At 48.5% G+C, this 16,541-nt stretch overlaps 1 protein-coding gene across 7 annotated transcripts in view; it reads left to right on the top strand.

Annotated features, from left to right (window-relative positions):
- PDE10A (phosphodiesterase 10A) overlaps nucleotides 1-16,541 on the top strand; it is a 745,035-nt gene that overhangs the window by 356,234 nt on the left and 372,260 nt on the right. Inside the window, exon 1 of one of the 7 annotated variants that reach the window (XM_049905169.1) lies at nucleotides 14,118-14,710. The exons of the other annotated variants lie outside the window; for them this stretch is intronic. Coding sequence (XP_049761126.1) covers nucleotides 14,644-14,710 — 67 coding nt within the window. The 5' untranslated portion in view covers nucleotides 14,118-14,643. Of the gene's footprint in view, nucleotides 1-14,117; nucleotides 14,711-16,541 lie in introns of those variants that run through there. 7 annotated transcript variants of the gene reach the window in all.

The following is a 16,541-nucleotide window of genomic DNA, read 5'->3' as shown; positions in this document are numbered from 1 at the left end:
GCAAATCACCAGGCCCGACTCCTGAGATGCCTCTGGATGGGTTCAAACTGCCAACCTTTTGGCTAGTTGAGCTCTTAACCATTTGCAACACCTAGGGACTAATTGTTAGAAAATAAGGTCTTTAAAGGTGTTATCAGCTAGGCTACCAGGAAGTCATGCTGGAGTAGGGTATGTTCTAATCGCACCTCAGTGGTGTCTTATAAAAGCAGAAAGCAGGCTTACAGAGGGGAAGACAGGCCATGTGGGGAGGCATCTACAAACCAAGGAGCGCCTAGCGCTACCAGGAGCTGGAGGGCACGATCAGAGATCTTCCCCTGGTGCCTTCAGAGGGGACCTGGCTCTGCCAACACCCTGATTTGGACTTGTGGCCTCCAGAACTGTGAGAAGATACATTTTTGCTCTTATAAGCCACTCAGTTTGTGGTACTTTGCTACAGCTGCCTAAGGAAACCAGTGCACTTGCCAAGAGCAAGTAGCAAAGAAGTGGCAGGTCTGGAATTCAAAACCAGGTGTGTTCTGACTCCAGAGGCCAAAGTTTTTTTTTTTTTTCCTTAGTTTTTAAGTGATATTCCTGTCTGTGGAGCTCTGGTGGTGCAGTAGTTAAGAGCTTGGCTGCCAACCAAAAGGTAGGCCGTTTCAATCCACCAGCTGCTCCTTGGAAGCCCTACAGGGCAGTTCTGCTCTGTTCTATAGGGTCGCTATGAGTTGCAATTGATGGCAATGGGTGTCTTGGGTTTTATTCCTCCTTGTGGAGGGCGTGCTGTGTGCAGGCACTGCCCTCGCCGTGTTTACACTGGAGTGTCCTGTCATCTTCACCACAGCACTAGGAGGCCAAGTTCTTACTGCTTCTGTTTTAAAGATGGAAAATGAAGCTCAGAAATGTCCTGGATTTTGTCTGTGAACACACAACTTGGAAAGGGGTTGTAGCAAGATTTGAGCCTGGGCCATTTGTCTCTAGAACAAAGACATCAGCCATTGCTTCTGCAGGAGCCTGACCACCTCAGACTCTGCTTCCCCACTGAATGTTTGTAACGTTTGCTCCTGTACTTGCACATGAAAAAATTTTTTCTAAGTTTAAAATTAAGGAGTTTATAGGCCACATTCCTTTACATAAATCCAAACCAAAAAATAAATAAAATAGTAATTATGTGGCTGAAAATATTCTTAACAATGTGGAAATGAATAAACATACTTTTAGGGAACCCATGGTTCAAAAACGATATTAAAGCTGGAATTAGAAACCATCTAGACACAAGGGAAAAGTAAAGCTTTTTATTTTCAAGCCTATGGGATCCCCAGAAAGCTTGTCTCTGGGGAAGATGTCCGGCTCATGATGCCTTCGTGATTAAAGAAGAAAGATTAAAAATAAATGAGCTGATATGCATTGTAAGAAACTAGAAAACAAACAACAAAGCAAGGAAGTGTGAAAGGGAGTTAATAAATAGCTGGAACTAATGACATGAAATATAAGAGAAAGGAAAACTAAATACATAAACCAATTCTTTGACGCCACGAGTGACTGAAGAGGCCTGTGTTGTGGGGGGTGGGGGGGGCGGTCTCAGGTCCCACGAGCTTGTTCACTGTGCTGGGGCCACACCAGTAACCTGGGGATCCTGTCCTCTGAAAACCCAGCTTTTAACCCTTGCCTTTCCAAAGGCTACCAAAGAAGCTGCACTGATCTAATAAACCCAAACCTACTATGACATGAAAAAAAACCTAATTAAAAATAATTAATTGCTATGCTTTCCTTTAGGAGCCCAGGTAGTGCAGCAGTTAAGTGCTCAGTTGCTAACCCCAAGGTTAGTGATTCAAACCCACCAGTGGCTCTGCAGGAGAAAAGACCTGGCAATCTGCTCCCATAAAGTTTACTGCCTTGGGAACCCTATAGGGCAGTTCTACTCTGACCTACAGGGTCACTGCAAGTCAGAGTCAACTCTATGGCACCTAACAACAACACGCTTTCCTTATTTAGGTATAATATGCATCAAAATGGATTTATAGATGCCGGAAACAAAAGTCAACCATATATGTATTAGGTTGACTTTTTAAATCAAAAACAGCACTAGCTGTGTACACACTAAGAGAGAACCTGTAGATGGAATTTTCTCTTATACCACCCCTTTCTCCTGCCTCAATCTAGTTTACTGTTGAAAAGTTCAAATTTTCTCAAGTTATATTTTCCTCCCAGTGGTCCTGTGTTTGGTGACTGCTCCCCGATCAGCTCACCGAGAAACGAAAGCCCTGGGACGGGCGAAGTGGTCAACTTCAGGCTTAATTGTTGCTCAGGGCAGGGTGGGCTCTGCTGTTACCTTATTTTAATCCCTTGGAAGTTCCTTTGTAGGGTGGGGTTGGGTATTCTTTTATATCTACCAAAGGCTGGCAGCTTCAGTAAACCACAGTGAACTCTAAATTGTTTTAAAAGGCTTTGGTCAAGCTAGAAAAGATTGTTCTATGTGGTGACTAGTCAGATATACATAAGTAATACGTGCCTTTCTGCAGTTAATGAGTTCCAGGTAAACTATGTGGATACCTTTTATTTTAATAAATAGAATCAAGTCCTAAATGCAGGAAGCACTCTTAAGTATTTAAAGCACTATTTTAGTGAATGTCTTAGTCTGAGTTCTCCAGAGGAGCAAAACCAGTGAGACACTTACTTTAAGGAAATGGAAATGGCTCACATAGATGTGGAGGCTGGCAACTCCCAAATCCATAGGTCAGGCATTAGGCTGGAGACCTCTGCTGGCTCTCAGGATTGTGGGAGCTGGCATCTCCAAGTATCCAAGATCCGCAGGTGAGACAGCAGGTTGAGACTTCTGCAGGCTTATGTCCCAGGATTCGGAGGTCAGGCGACAAGAAGAATGCAGGTTGACAAAGCATTCATTTATATTCGGGAGGCAGGCCACACCCCCAAGGAAACTCCCTTTTCAGCTGATTGGCTGACAACATCAGATCACAAAATGGAAGGTGATTACATTACATTATGGAAGAGTACAAATCGAGTGTCTTCCAGATCACTGAGGATCACAGCCCTGCCAAGCTGACACATGACATCCACTGTCATAGTGAGTCACACTTTACCTTTTTCTGTTGGTCTTAATTCTGAAAACTTGTTTATATTCATTTTAGCCAGAATTCAAAAATAAAATCAGACTCCACTTATATTTTATAGTTACTACAAAGTTTGCCTAAAAAGAGAGGAGTTGATTTTTGTAGCATATATTACCAGCCCAGCTATAAAATTAAAAAACAAAAAAACAAACCCATTGCCTTTGAGTCGATTCTGACTCATAGCGACCTAATAGGACAGAGTACAACTGCCCCATAGAGTTTCCAAGGAATTCCTGGTGGATTCGAACTGACAACTTTTTGGTTAGCAGCTATAGCACTTAACCACTATGCCACCAGGATTTCCAACTATAAAATAGGGCTATTTAATGTGTAAAATTGCCTTTATATGGGAAGGGCATTTTAACTGAGTCCCTTTGAATGATCTCACCTCAATAAATGCAGAAATCTGGGAATACTGAACTTTAACATCCTGCCTTAAAGAATAGAGCATACAATAGATATCTAAAGGGGAACTCAAAGGCCTTAAACCTTCTATAGCCAATTTTCATCAGTTTTATAACTTGTGTGTGCAAGTCACTGCTTAGGAGACACTGAGCTTTTCTTAAAGGTGATGGAAAAAAATGGAAACAATAGTGATGGTTGCATAACACGTTGAACGTAATTAATGCTACTGGGTTATACATATAGAGATTGTTGAAATGGTCAAGTTTTTTGTTACATATATGTTTACCACACACACACACACACACACACACACAGAAGAGGGTTTCATTCTAGCCTATCGTTGGATGCTATTCACAAAATAACTAGACATCATGACATTTATATCAAAGATATCTACTCTTGATTCTTCAAAAACAATGAGCTGCTTGACAAAATATGGGGTTTCACATGGAAAACCTATCAATAAGTCTCTTCAGTGTTGTCTAATCAGAAAGATGAATCAAATAACCTTCCTCCATTTGTTAGACGCAATTAGAGAAGGCAGCAAGGTAGCTATGGGACGGAGTAATTCATCTAAAATTTCCCCAGGCCCCTTTAACTTCTAAGCTTGTTGAAATATGTTTTTTATTCTGGTTCTGTGACCTGAAGTATCTGGAATATTGGCCGTTTGGGGTATTCTAAACCCCAGGAATCTCATGCCCTCCGCAGCACTCCTAACCTGACTAGCTTCTTCATGAGCAATACTGCTGCTTCTAGGTAACTTGAGAAGCTAGAAAAAGGCACACAGGAAATACTTTAAGGCGATTAAATTGTAATGTGTCAATTATACAGGAGGATCAGGGAAAGTCACAGTTATCTTTAACTTGGTTTTAATTATCCAATTCCACTTTTTAATCAAGGAGAATTGTTCGGAAAGCATGTGTTAACATTGCCCAAATGTCTGTTAACCAAATGAGTTGAACCTGTTCATGAAGTTCTGTAATATTTCTCGGTGTACCTGTGGTAAGGCCTCTATTCTATGGATGGAAAAAAGCCAGCAGCCTTAAAGGCATCCTTTGTTTTGTGTATTTTACTCAGATGGGATATGTCAGTAGAGAGATGATAACACACGTGTCCTGGGATCACGGCGCCCTCCTCCCCCTTTCCCCCCAGCACCTGGAGGCCCGCCATCAGGCCCTTTGGGAAGGAGAGAATGTGCAGGGTCTACACAGCACAAGCAGATGATATGCACTCTGAAGCCCTCTCTTTTTGATTCCCCAGAGCCACCTTCACCATCCGTGTGTGGCACAATTATTTCTTCTGGCTCTTGGCTCTGTGGCCTGGCTTGAGTAAACGAAGGATCCCAGATGTCCCAGGTTTGCTCAATTCTACCAGAATTGCATAGACTTGTTTTTGGGCCAGTTGGGTCCTTTTAAAAATGACCACCATGACTTGGAGAGCAAAACCAATAAATAACACCTAGATGTATTGTTCTGTGAAGCTGGGATTTGTCTTGTTCAATTGTTTAAAGTTTTAAAAAGCAAAGATGTCACTTCGATGACTAAGATGTGTCTGACCCAAGCCACACAGTCTTTTCAATTGCCTCATATGCATGCAAAAAGCTGGACAATGAAAAAGGAAGACAGGAAAATAATTGATGCATTTGAACTGTGGCGTTAGTGATGAATATTGAATATACTGTGGAATGCCAGAAAAAGAAACAAATCCATCTTTCTCAGAAGAAATACAACCAGAACGCCCTTTAGAAGCGAAGTGAGACTTCAGCTTACTTACTTTGGTCATCGGGAAAGGCCAACCCCCAGGAAAGGACATCGTGCTTGGTAGAGGGTCGATAAAAGTGAGGAAAACCCTCCGTGAGATGGATTAACACAATAGCTGCAACGATGGACTCAAACATGCTAATGACCGTGAAGACGGTGCAGGACTGGGCAACATTTCATCCTGTTATATGTAAGGTACCGAGAGTCGCAGACAACTTGATGGCAATTAACTGCAACTAAGAACTGTAGTGGAAAATGATGTCCTTCTGCTTGAGGTTTCCAGCGTCCCATAATTAGCAGAAAGTAAAACTGAGATTTATTATGGAGATTTCAAATCAAGAGAGTAAGTTTGGCTTTTTAGTATATTTTTTCAACTAGGGGTTGATGTGCTAAATAGTTCTTTTTTTGTTCTTGATCCCAATGACGGCGGGTTATTGAGCAGAGCAAGGTCCCTACTTAAAACTATTTCGAACACCAGTAGGCATATTGTTGCTGTTGTTAGGTGCCATTAAGTCAATTTTGACTCATGGTGACCCCACGCGACAGAGTAGAACGCCCCCATAGGATTTTCTAGGTTGTAATCTTTACAGGTACATTGGAAAGGTGGATAATGAATGAGGAAGACTGAAGAATTGACGCCTTTGAATTGTGGTGTTGGTGAAGAATATTGAATATACATTGGACTGTCAAAAGAATAAACAAATCTGTCTTGGAAGAAGTACAACCAAAATACTTCTTAGAATCAAGGATGGTGAGGCTACATCTCACATACTTTGGACATGTTGTCAGGAGGGATCAGTCTCAGGAGAAGGACATCATGCTCGGTAAAATAGACGGTCATTGAAAAAGAGGAAGACTCTCAACAAGATGAATTGGCACAGTGGCTACAACAATGGGCTCAAGCATAGCAAGCAACCAATTTTCAGTTTCGTTCTATTGTGCGTAGGGTTCGCTATGAGTTGGACTAACTCGATGACACTTAACAAGAACAGTCTTTACGGGAATGAGCCCTGGTGGTGCCATAGTTAAAGCACCTGGTTGCTAACTACAAAGTTGGCGGTCTAAACCTACCAGCTGCTCGTGGGAGAAAAATGTGGTTGTCTGCTTCCATAAAGATTTACAGCCTTGGGAACCCTACTCCGTCTTGTGGGGCCATTATGAGTCAGAAGCAACTCGATGGTAATGGGTTAATCTTTATAGGAGGAGATTGCCACATCTTTCTCCTGTGTAGCCACTAGGTGGGTTCAAACCACCAACCTTTTGGTTAGAAGCCAAGCACTTAACTCTTGAGCCACCAGGCACAACCTGGGATAAGCTACCAGGAGCATAAGGTTCTTGGAATGGCCATTTCTGGAGACTTCCAGTGGGAATCGCCAGCAGAACGGCAAGCTGAAGAGAGGGAGAAATGCAAAGCTTGCAAACACGTCAGTGGGTCCCATTAATCTACAGGAAGCTTGGAGAAGATGTGGAGACCAGTGATTTGTATTCAGGGCTAGTTCAGTGCTGCGGCACTCTGTTTGTGACCAGGAAACCCTATCAAATTACTGCTTTAAAGGATCCTCCACTATTGGGAGAATGTGGACACTGAACTTTGGGGAGCGGGGGAAAACCCTTCGTGTCCTCATTGCCTATGTCCACGGCTATAACACCATTGCAGCACATGAGCACTGTTACACAATCCCGGTTTCTGAACCCAACAACACGACTGTGATTCGGGAGGCTATGGCCTATATATTGCCCTGCCTCAACTTCTCCTTGCTTCCTCTACCAGTCTGAATGATTTTTGTAGATTCCTGTGGCTCTCTGTCAAGTTATGAGGCGTGAGTGGTTCAGTGGTAGAGTTTGCACCTTTCAAGCAGAGAGGAGACCCAGGTTCAATTCCCAGCCAATACGCCTCATGCACAGCCACTGCCCCTCTGTCCATGGAGGCCTGTGTGTTGCTATGATGTTGAACAGACTTCAGCAGAGCTATCAGACTAAGACAGACTAGGAAGAAAAGTCCTGGCAATCTAATCCTGAAAATCAGCCAATGAATCACAACGGTCTGATCCGCAACCCATCATGGGGATGGCGAATGGCACAGGACTCGGTAGTATTTCATCCCATTGTGCTTGGGGTTGCTATGAGTCAGGGTCAACTGGATGGCTGCTAAAAATAAGGACTGTCATGCCATGCAGATAACAAACGCAGTGGGAAAAAGTCTGCTTATCGTTTGGGTCTTGACTGTTATTTTTCTCAGAAGGGTCCATTTCAAAAGTTTTCGTATATAAAGCACTCCTTAGATCTCTCTTACAACATGCTGTTTTATAGAGGCTGGAAATATGTGTGAGCAAGAGGAAGGACGGTCTCCACTGGGGCCTATCGTATCCTCAAATCCAAATCCTGAAAACCCTGGCTCCTGCCCTGGGCGTCATGTATCCTGTAACACACGTCAGCAGCCAGGGAACTCGATTCCAGCAGTAAGCTCTCTAGCTCTCTCTTCCTTTTTCTTTTTGGCACTTTAATAAGAGACCCTCAGGGAGAAAAAAGCATTGCTTTTTCCTCCTTTACAACCTTTAAAGGCCTGACGTCAGAACGATTGGAGCCGCAAAAGAACCCTGCCTCCCTCCGCTTGATGCCCTGAAATGCCCATCCGGTGCTGGCCCAGACCGGAACAAAACCCACAGTGCCCCACGTGGGCTCCAGGCCAGGCCTTACATTTTTTTGAGATGAACAGAAAGGAATAAGTTCTCTGGATTAAATGAGCCATTTGGATTCTTATCCCTGAGACAAATCTGGAATAGCTAACACATTTTATTTTTTCCAGAACTGCATCAGACCCCTTGTGCATATGTCAAAGTCTATGGTAAGAATTTGGCTAATAAAATTAAAAAAAAAAAAAAAAGTTTTCGAGAACAGTCCCAAGCAACAGATGAAGACCTGCCTATTTCAAATGATATTAACAATTCACAGCTCAGGCAATAATTTGTGTGAGCACTAAGGTACTCAGAACAGCGGGCTAAGTTGATATCAGTTTTGACAACACTTTCTGAGACCATATTCCCTTCTGCAAATAAGGGATTCCTAGGGACCAGGATGGCGAGACTGCGTCTTACACACTTTGGACATGTTGTCAGGAGGGATGAGTCCCTGGAGAAGGACATCATGCTTGACAGAGTGCAGGGTCAGTGGAAAAGAGGAAGACCTTCAACGAGGTGGACTGACACAGTGGCTGCAACAATGACCTCAAGCATAACAACAATCATAAAGATGGCGCAGGACCGGGCCATGTTCATTCTGTTGTGCGTAGGGTCGCTATGAGTCGGAACGGACTTGACCGCTCCTAACAACAGGGACCAGGAGATAGCATCTTTAATAAAGTAAGCCATTCCTGAGCCATGCTTGCTTTCTACTTAAACGATTAAATTGGTCTTTGGCTCTCTCTTAAAAAAAAAAAAAAAAATTCTTCCTTTCTTCTAGACTTTTTTCTTTCTTTGTTTCTCTGAAGATGTAATTTTCATGCTGCTTTTCTTTGATTCTTAAAAAGTAGACTTACATGGATATATCTGACTTGTGAAAGTTAGGTGAAAATATTGATTATTTAAACAAAACACACTGTTGTGTTCTAATTTTGAGAAATGCAAACAGCTTCAGCATCCTGCTAATCCCAATGGGTTTCCCAAGGGACCCTGTTTTTTAATGGCAACATCTTGGAAATATAGTTCTGTCATTACACAACAGTGTCTTCTCTGGAAAAGCTGAATCCTGACGTGGTGATGATAAGAATTTACTATTAATTATACAAACTCGGGGGTTCTTTCTGACGTGGATAGCCTCGGGGCCAGGTGCTGAGAGCATTATGGGAAGCTGATTGTCAGGAGGGAACGAAAAGCTTTAGATTTTGATTAGTGAACGTTTCCGCTTGGATTTTGGTGTTAATCAGGGGTCACCCCTCCTCTTTTCTCAGAAGGAGTGGATACTTACGAAGGTATTTGGGATCTTAATGTTTTAACCAGTGAAAGCAAAGTCCTTTCATTGCTGCACAGAACACTGTACATCTGCATATTATCAAAAGTGTTTAAATTGAAAATTAACACTCTTTTGAAGTTTCTAAAATGAAGAATAATATACCTATGCTCATTCCTACACAGTTGTTTTATAAAAAAATCAAAATAATAAAGACATATTTTGTTTTATAGCTAATTTGTTTGAACTCATAAAAGTAACTTAACTGACACTCTGTTGAAGACGTAGGAATCTGAATGGGAGACGATATTAGTGGTATCATCTTCGGTCTGGCTTCAAGTCTGCTGCAGTCAGTGTACTGATTTTATAATAATATATTTTTTAGAGTGATAATGGCCTCATTTTTTTTTAGGCTGGGCCGTGACAGTACCATAAGAATGCACCCCTCACTTTCGTCAGGGCTGGTTAATGTCAAGAATAATAGAAATTTGTAATCAGTTGGCATGTGAGTAATGGATAACCAAACCAAAAACCAAACCCATTGCTGTGGGGTCAATTCCGACTTATGGTGACCCTATAGGGCATAGTAGAACTGCCCCACAGGATTTCCAATAAGGGGCTTGTGGATTTGGTCTGCTGACCAGGGCTCCAGGTTACACGCAGGGATACAATTTTTGAGTGCCTACTGTGTGCTGGCCTTTATTAAAGGTCCCTAGTGGTGCAGTGGTTAAGAGCCAGGCTGCTAACGAGGGGTCAGCAGCTGGAATCCACCAGCTGCTTCTTGGAAACCCCATGTGGCAGTTCTGCTCTGTCCTACAGGGTTGCTATGAGTCAGAATTGACTCAACGCCAATGGGTTCAGTAGTAAGATAGGCACTGACACGAATGTCAGACTTTTTAAAACAAAATTGCCAATGCAAATTATACACGCATTGAATTTCTTAAGAAGAGATTTAATGCCGCATGTTATTATGCACAGACTAAATACATACTTCCAGGAGTCTGTACAACAAAGCTATGATGGATAGGGGATGAGAAAAATTTGAAAGAGGCTTAAGGACACAAACTTAGAACTAATAGTGGGGATTTGGTGGGCTTGGGAGGGCATGAATAAATGCCTATCAGCCAAAGTCCATTTGTAATTTGCCTGATAGTAAATAAATGATCTTATTAGAATGCACAGGGCTTGTGGGATCTGACATGCCACACCTGAGCAATCTACTAGCCATTAAACTGACAAGTCTGACATGCAAACCCCACATGCTTTTATTAAGCTTGGAAACAACAGCCACTTGCTTATGAATTATTTTTCTTGGGTTCTTATGTATTTTAAAGAAGCCACAAAAGTTTAAGTCAAGGTAAGGAGACTGTGCCCCTTTCTATAGACCTTATTGTGAGGATGGCACAGGATAGGACAGCGCTTCCTTCCGTGAGAGGAACTGGCTTAAAGGCACCTAACAACAACAGCGTATGTATAAGTGGGTGGGTTTAACATTTAACTAACCTTTGTTTTCATATCTTTATTTTAAAAAAGTTACTAGCATTTTAAAAGAGAAAGCAAGGTAGTCAAGAATAAGTTAGTGATATAAAATTTATAGCTGTAGGCTCAATTCTCCAAAGTGGTAAAGTAAAACCAGTAAGACACCCACCCACACCCTTACCAAAAAGCTCATTAAATGTTAACCACATTAGTCACGAACCTAACTCTTGGTTATTAAACAGTTAAATTATCGTAAAGAAATTTCAGAATTTTAAGATGAAAATTGTCATTTAAAAATTTCCTAAGATCTTCTTTGACCCACAAAAGTTTTAAAGAACATAACTTAAATTAGAGAATAAACAGGCAGATATTTGTTTCTTCTATATATGAATTAAAAAAACAGTGCCATATTATGCATAAAATACTAAAACATATGAAATTAACTTGATTTAAAAATAACAACATATGGGAGAATTTTTGGAGCACTTAAATACGTACAGGAATGGCTACATATGTCCACTAATGCAAGTTTTCGTTGCCATTATAAAACTTTTGATTATCAGCCTTGGGGAAGGGGGGAGACAGATGCTTTGTGTTCTTTTAAAACGTTGACTTATCAGCAGTGCTGATCATTTTGGCATCTTTACCGATGTTAACTGCTCTTAATATTCGTTTAGTTCTTATTATTTGCAGTGTAGCCTGACCATTCTGATGTGAGAAGGAGGGAAATCATTTAAGCAGAGTGCTGCAATGGATGAGTTTCTGGCATAGCTCTTCCTATGCTCCTGGAACTACAATGAATGATCTCAGGCTTATGCTGCACTGTAAGCTGGTAACATTTTTACACATAACTCTTGCAAACTTCGTGCAGCATCCACTTAATTATGGGCCAGTGTGTTTATTCATAAAACGTTTAGAGTAATAAATGTTTAGTGACACAATCTTCCTTTTCTGATACATCACTAGAAAAACTCAAAGGGAAGGGAAAGAATCCACAGGAAACGCAATCAACAGGTGCTGCAAGTCCTGAATACAGGCGTGAGTGACAGTCTTGGTGCGTTTGTAATTTAAATTTTTGACTTAGCAGTATTTCATGAAGAAAGGAAAAGTGGCTGAATACCTATTACATTTATATTAACAAACGTGAACACCAGGAGCAAGTAGGGCGAACCCTTAGTGAATGCAATCGGCAATCAGTAAAAGTCTTCCCGAGTTGTCTCTTTCCCCTTGTCATGCTTTGTGATTTCTAATTTGTCCAGGAAATGTGTCCTCCCCGCAAGAAATTGGCGAAGAGAAGGAGGAAAAGTAGAAAGAAAAGGTTGATTCTATAAAAGGGTTAATGAGAATTCGAAAGTGTGTCCTGATTGAAGGAAGAGTCAGAGAACAAATATTTGATGTTTTCCACCCCTCCCCTAGTGCGCGCAAAGTGGCTCATAGTCAAGAAAATGAACTGTAACCGGAAAATCACTTTAATAACTCCAAAAAATGTAACTAATGAAAGGGGATTGACAAGAGAAAACATTCTGAGTATAAAGCAATGGGCAATGAACACTCCGTGGAGAAATAGGTCTTCATTAAACCAATGTGGGCGGCCCCCGAGACTCCTCCTCCAGGTCCGCATCTGCAGCGGCGCAAGTCCTGACCCCCAGCAACAGCAGCGAGCGTGGGGTCTGCGCGGCCAGAGCGTCTCGCAGGGAGGCGGCATCGCGGGAAAACGCACCTTTGCTGGATCATGTCTAGCGTTTCCTTCGCAGATACCCTGCCTGTAGCAAAGGCAGCTAAAACCTCGCCTCTTAATCAGGTAAGAGTTACCAGAATCATTTTTTTGTCCCGCAGATTTAGGGATTACGACCCAGTGAGTGCCAGGGCTGGCACCTGTAACACGCGCCACTCCCAGCCCGCCCTGGAATCGAGGAAACTCCCGTGGACTTTTGCTGGGGAGCGAGGGAGCCGCACAATGTCCCGGGTATCCAACTGGCTAAGTCTGGTGCAAATACACATCCCCCCATTTCCGCTGTGGGGCATTTGGGTAAGAGTCGGGAAAGAATGTAGGGAAGAGCGTGGAGCACACTTCAAAATAAAAACACGTGAGGCCTGGGCAGAAAGAAGAAAACTTCGCAGGCAAGCAAAGGCCCCGGTGACCATGCGCACGTTTGAGCAGCCAGGCCCTGCGCCAGCGCATCGCGCGCTCCGTGTGACCGCCGTGCCCTTGGTAAGGGCCGGGCTCTGGCGCGCGCGCTCTAGTTCCAGGAAAGGTGACCCAAATCCACGGAGGCCAAGCCTAAGCGAACAGCCGGTCCCATAGACTCTCATTGGAACCCGCGCGCCGGGGTGCGACATCTGCGCATCCCTGAACTCCTGCGCTCCAACTTTCCCAAACTTTTGGCGGCGCCTTGTTCTGAGCGCCCCTTTGTCGGCATGTCCCTGCCGTGGCAACTTTCTGGACTCATGGCTGGGGAAGGGTATCCAAGACAGCTGCAGCTGGGGAGGTTGTCCCGCAGGCTTTGGACGATGACCGTCCCTGCGTTTCTGTTTTGCACCCTAGTTAGCCCTTTCCCTCCTCCAGCCCCACACGGGCAACTGCAAAGGGCTGCGGGATTTTTGCGCGCTCAGTGAGTTTTAAAGTGGGGCATTTGAAATACAGTGCTGCGGCAGAAGTGGTTTCCCAAACCTTGCTTTATTGGAAACATTGTGCGTTTATGGAAACTCCAACCCAATGTCCAAGTTTGATTCCCCCTCAGGGAGCTGGGCGCGCAGCTCGGCTGGAGTGCCGGCTCGCCGACAGGAGGGGCCCCTGCCTTGCGCAGGGACAGACCGACGTGGTGCGCAGCCGGCGCTGCAGCAAGTCTACGGGCTCAGAATTCGAAATGCCAGACCCAGGCTGACGGCCCGGCCAGGAGCCGTCCCTAGGCCAACGTGGGGCGGGTCCCGGCGCCGCCTGCTTATAGGGGCGCGCAGCGTGGGCGGCGGCGCTGGGGGCATCGGGGCGTTGGGGCGCCGGTCTGCCGGGGGCGCTTTCCATCACCGCCGCTCTGGAAAGCCAAGCTGAAGCAGTCTCCTCGGCGCTTCCCTGGGTCGCCACAGTCTGAGCTGGAGCGCCACCCCCCACCCTCCGCGGGTCGCAGCCTCTTCCAGACCGGTCCGGCCGGCGGAAGACGCTGTGTGCGGATCCCCGGCGCGGGAAGCCGCGGGGAACTCTACCCGAGGGAGCGGAGGCCGGCGGATCGGCCCGCCCCTCGCGAGCCGCGGCGGAGCGCGCCCAGGGGCGGAGACAGCCGGCCGGCCGCCCGGCGCGACCCAAGAGCAACCGCCTGCCCTGCGGCCAGAGGGGCATGTCCCGCCCGGAGCCACCGCCCTGCGACCGCCCCCGGGCCGCCCCGCCGCCTGCGCGCCCGCCCCTCGCGCCTCGGAGCCTCGGCGCTTTCCCCGCGCGCAGCGGTGGTGACAGCGGCCGGGGCGCGCCTGGTGCTCCCTTGGCGCTGGCCCTGTCCTCTGCGCTGGCCCCCGCCACCCTGACCTCCTTCTGCTTGGGGCCGCCGCCCCCCGCGCCGCCCCGCGCTCTCCTCCCCGCCTCAGCCGCCTGCCAGCTCCCCGCGCGTCTCCCAGGAAGGCAGGGCGCGGCGGCGGCGGGGGGAGGCGGCCATGTGGGAGGAGGAGGAGGAGGAAGAGGAGAAGAGGCAGCGCCTCTGAGCGGCCCCCCCAGTGGCAGTCGCCGCAGCGGCGGCGGGAGGCGGTGGCTGCTTCTGTCGCCGGCGCTCCGGAGCTTGCTGCTGCCCGCGCGCGCCGGGCCCCGGCCGCCGCCGCCCCGGCTCCCGCTCGGCGCCGCCTGCCGCCTGTGGCCTGCGGGGCTCCTGGGCGCGCGCCCCGGCCCCGGCGGCCCCTTTGCGCGGCGGCCTCGTGGCGTCGGCCTGGCCCTGGCTGCGGCCCCGTTGCTGCTCGGCTCCGAAATGGAAGATGGACCCTCTACAAACGCGAGCTGCTTCCGAAGGCTCACCGAGTGCTTCCTGAGCCCCAGTAAGTGCTCGCTCCAAGGCCGGCCGCGAGCGCTCTGCCCGCTGGCGGCGCGCGGGACTGGACCCCTGGGGCGGGAGGGAGCCCTTCGGAGCTGGACGTCGGGCCGGGTGGTGGGCCCGCTGGCCGGGCCGCAAGGCTGGCCAGCGATGGGTCCGCCCGGCGAGCTCCTTGCAGCGGGCCGCGAGCGCGGCGGCCGCGTGGTGGAGCGCGCCGGAGTCGGGAGTCGGAAAGCCTGGGAGCCTGGGAACCGGAGCCTAAAAGCCGGAGCCAGAGAACCGGAGCCTGGGAGCCAGAAAGCCGAAGCCGGGAGCCCAGGCGTCACTTGTCCGTGGCAGGGACGGGAAGCCGCGCGTGGAGTCGGGCGGGCAGAGACTGGGACCGCCCCCCGTTCAGGGTCCCATCGCCGTTTCTGGCCGCGCTCACTGGGCACGCATGTCCACGGTCCGTTAGGCGCCGTTTACACCCTCTGGGCTCTCAGTCTCGGGTCCGTGACGGGAATGAGCGTGCCACCTCCCCCTAGAACCGGCCGTTTGGCGCCCCTGGCCAGCGAGGAAGTGGGGCAGGAGCTCTCTCACCCCCAGGAAGGTGCAGACCCGCTCATCCCCGCCGCTCTTCGGAGCGCGGTCCTGGGGCCCCCGGCCGCCCCGCGATGACCACGCTGGGGACCGAGTACTGGCCGGGTGAAAGCCGCGCGGGCCTTGGACGTGCCCAGCGAGAGGAAAGCGCGGCCCCGCACAGCCCGCTGTTGGCACTGCAGGCTAGGGTGTTCAGCGGGGGAAGTGACAATAATGAGTGGCGATGTTCGGGAATGCTCGGACCTGCTGGACGCGTCTCCAGCCGGCTATGCCGACACCCCGGGGTGACAGAGGCGTGTCTCAGAGGGGGGCAGTCAGAGCAGAACAGTCAGGGCCGAGGCTCGCTCAAGGGCGGGAGGTGGAGACCTTTGGGGCAGAGGAACCTGGGGCAGCAAAGGCGGCGTCGCTGGCGTGGATGAGGGCGAGCCAGGTGAGGACGCTGGCGCGGTAGGGACTAGGCAGCCAGGCCCGAACACGGACGCCCTCAGAGTAGGCAGTCCCGGCGGCGCTGCGCGCTGGGGTCCCGGCGATGTCCACGCGGCGCGCCGCTGCTGGCGCTACCTAGGCCACCGCCTGTCACACGAACGAACCACCCGAGTCCTCGGCACTCGGGAACCCAGGTTCAAGGGCTTTGCTTTGTCTGTTCCCAGTTCCCGCCGGCTGTTGACTACGCGGCGCCTATGCGCAGCCCGCGCTTCCTGCCCCGGGCGCCCTAGACGTGCAGCCCAGGCGGCGAGCGGGTCAGCGGGGAGCCTGGCCGACTTCCGACCCGGGTCGGGCGCGGTCCCTCGCAGCCCTGCGCTCCGGCAGCCAGTGGCGCGGTCTCTCCTTGGACCCGCCTGTTGACGCAACCTGCAGCCCCGACATCGTCTTGGACCATTCGTTGGTCCTTGCCTCCCGGCTCTAGCTTGTAGCCTCCCTGATTCTCGTGGGCACAACAGCCCTGGGTGTCTCCCCACGCTGCGGTATCCAGTTTACACCTAGAAACTGGAGTTGAGAATGGATGTGTTTCGGCCTGGGTTCCAGGGAGCGATTGTGGCTAGCGCTTCCTGCCCTTGGACTTGGCCGGCAGAGGCGCGTGCTTACCGAGAGTGCCCCCCCTCCCCGCCCCGGTCGCCAACTGAGCTGGAGCAAAGCTTGGGGCTGTCCACCAGCTTTGAAAAGGGCTGGGGTCAGCCCAAGGCCTGGCCTAGGGCTGGGGTCCCGCGGATCCCCTCCTTGGTACACTTGTGAATTCCTTCTTAAAACAACATCAG

This window comes from Elephas maximus, chromosome 1 (assembly GCF_024166365.1).
Source record: "Elephas maximus indicus isolate mEleMax1 chromosome 1, mEleMax1 primary haplotype, whole genome shotgun sequence".
Lineage (NCBI taxonomy): Eukaryota > Metazoa > Chordata > Mammalia > Proboscidea > Elephantidae > Elephas > Elephas maximus.
This window is presented reverse-complemented; position numbering and strand designations above follow the sequence as displayed.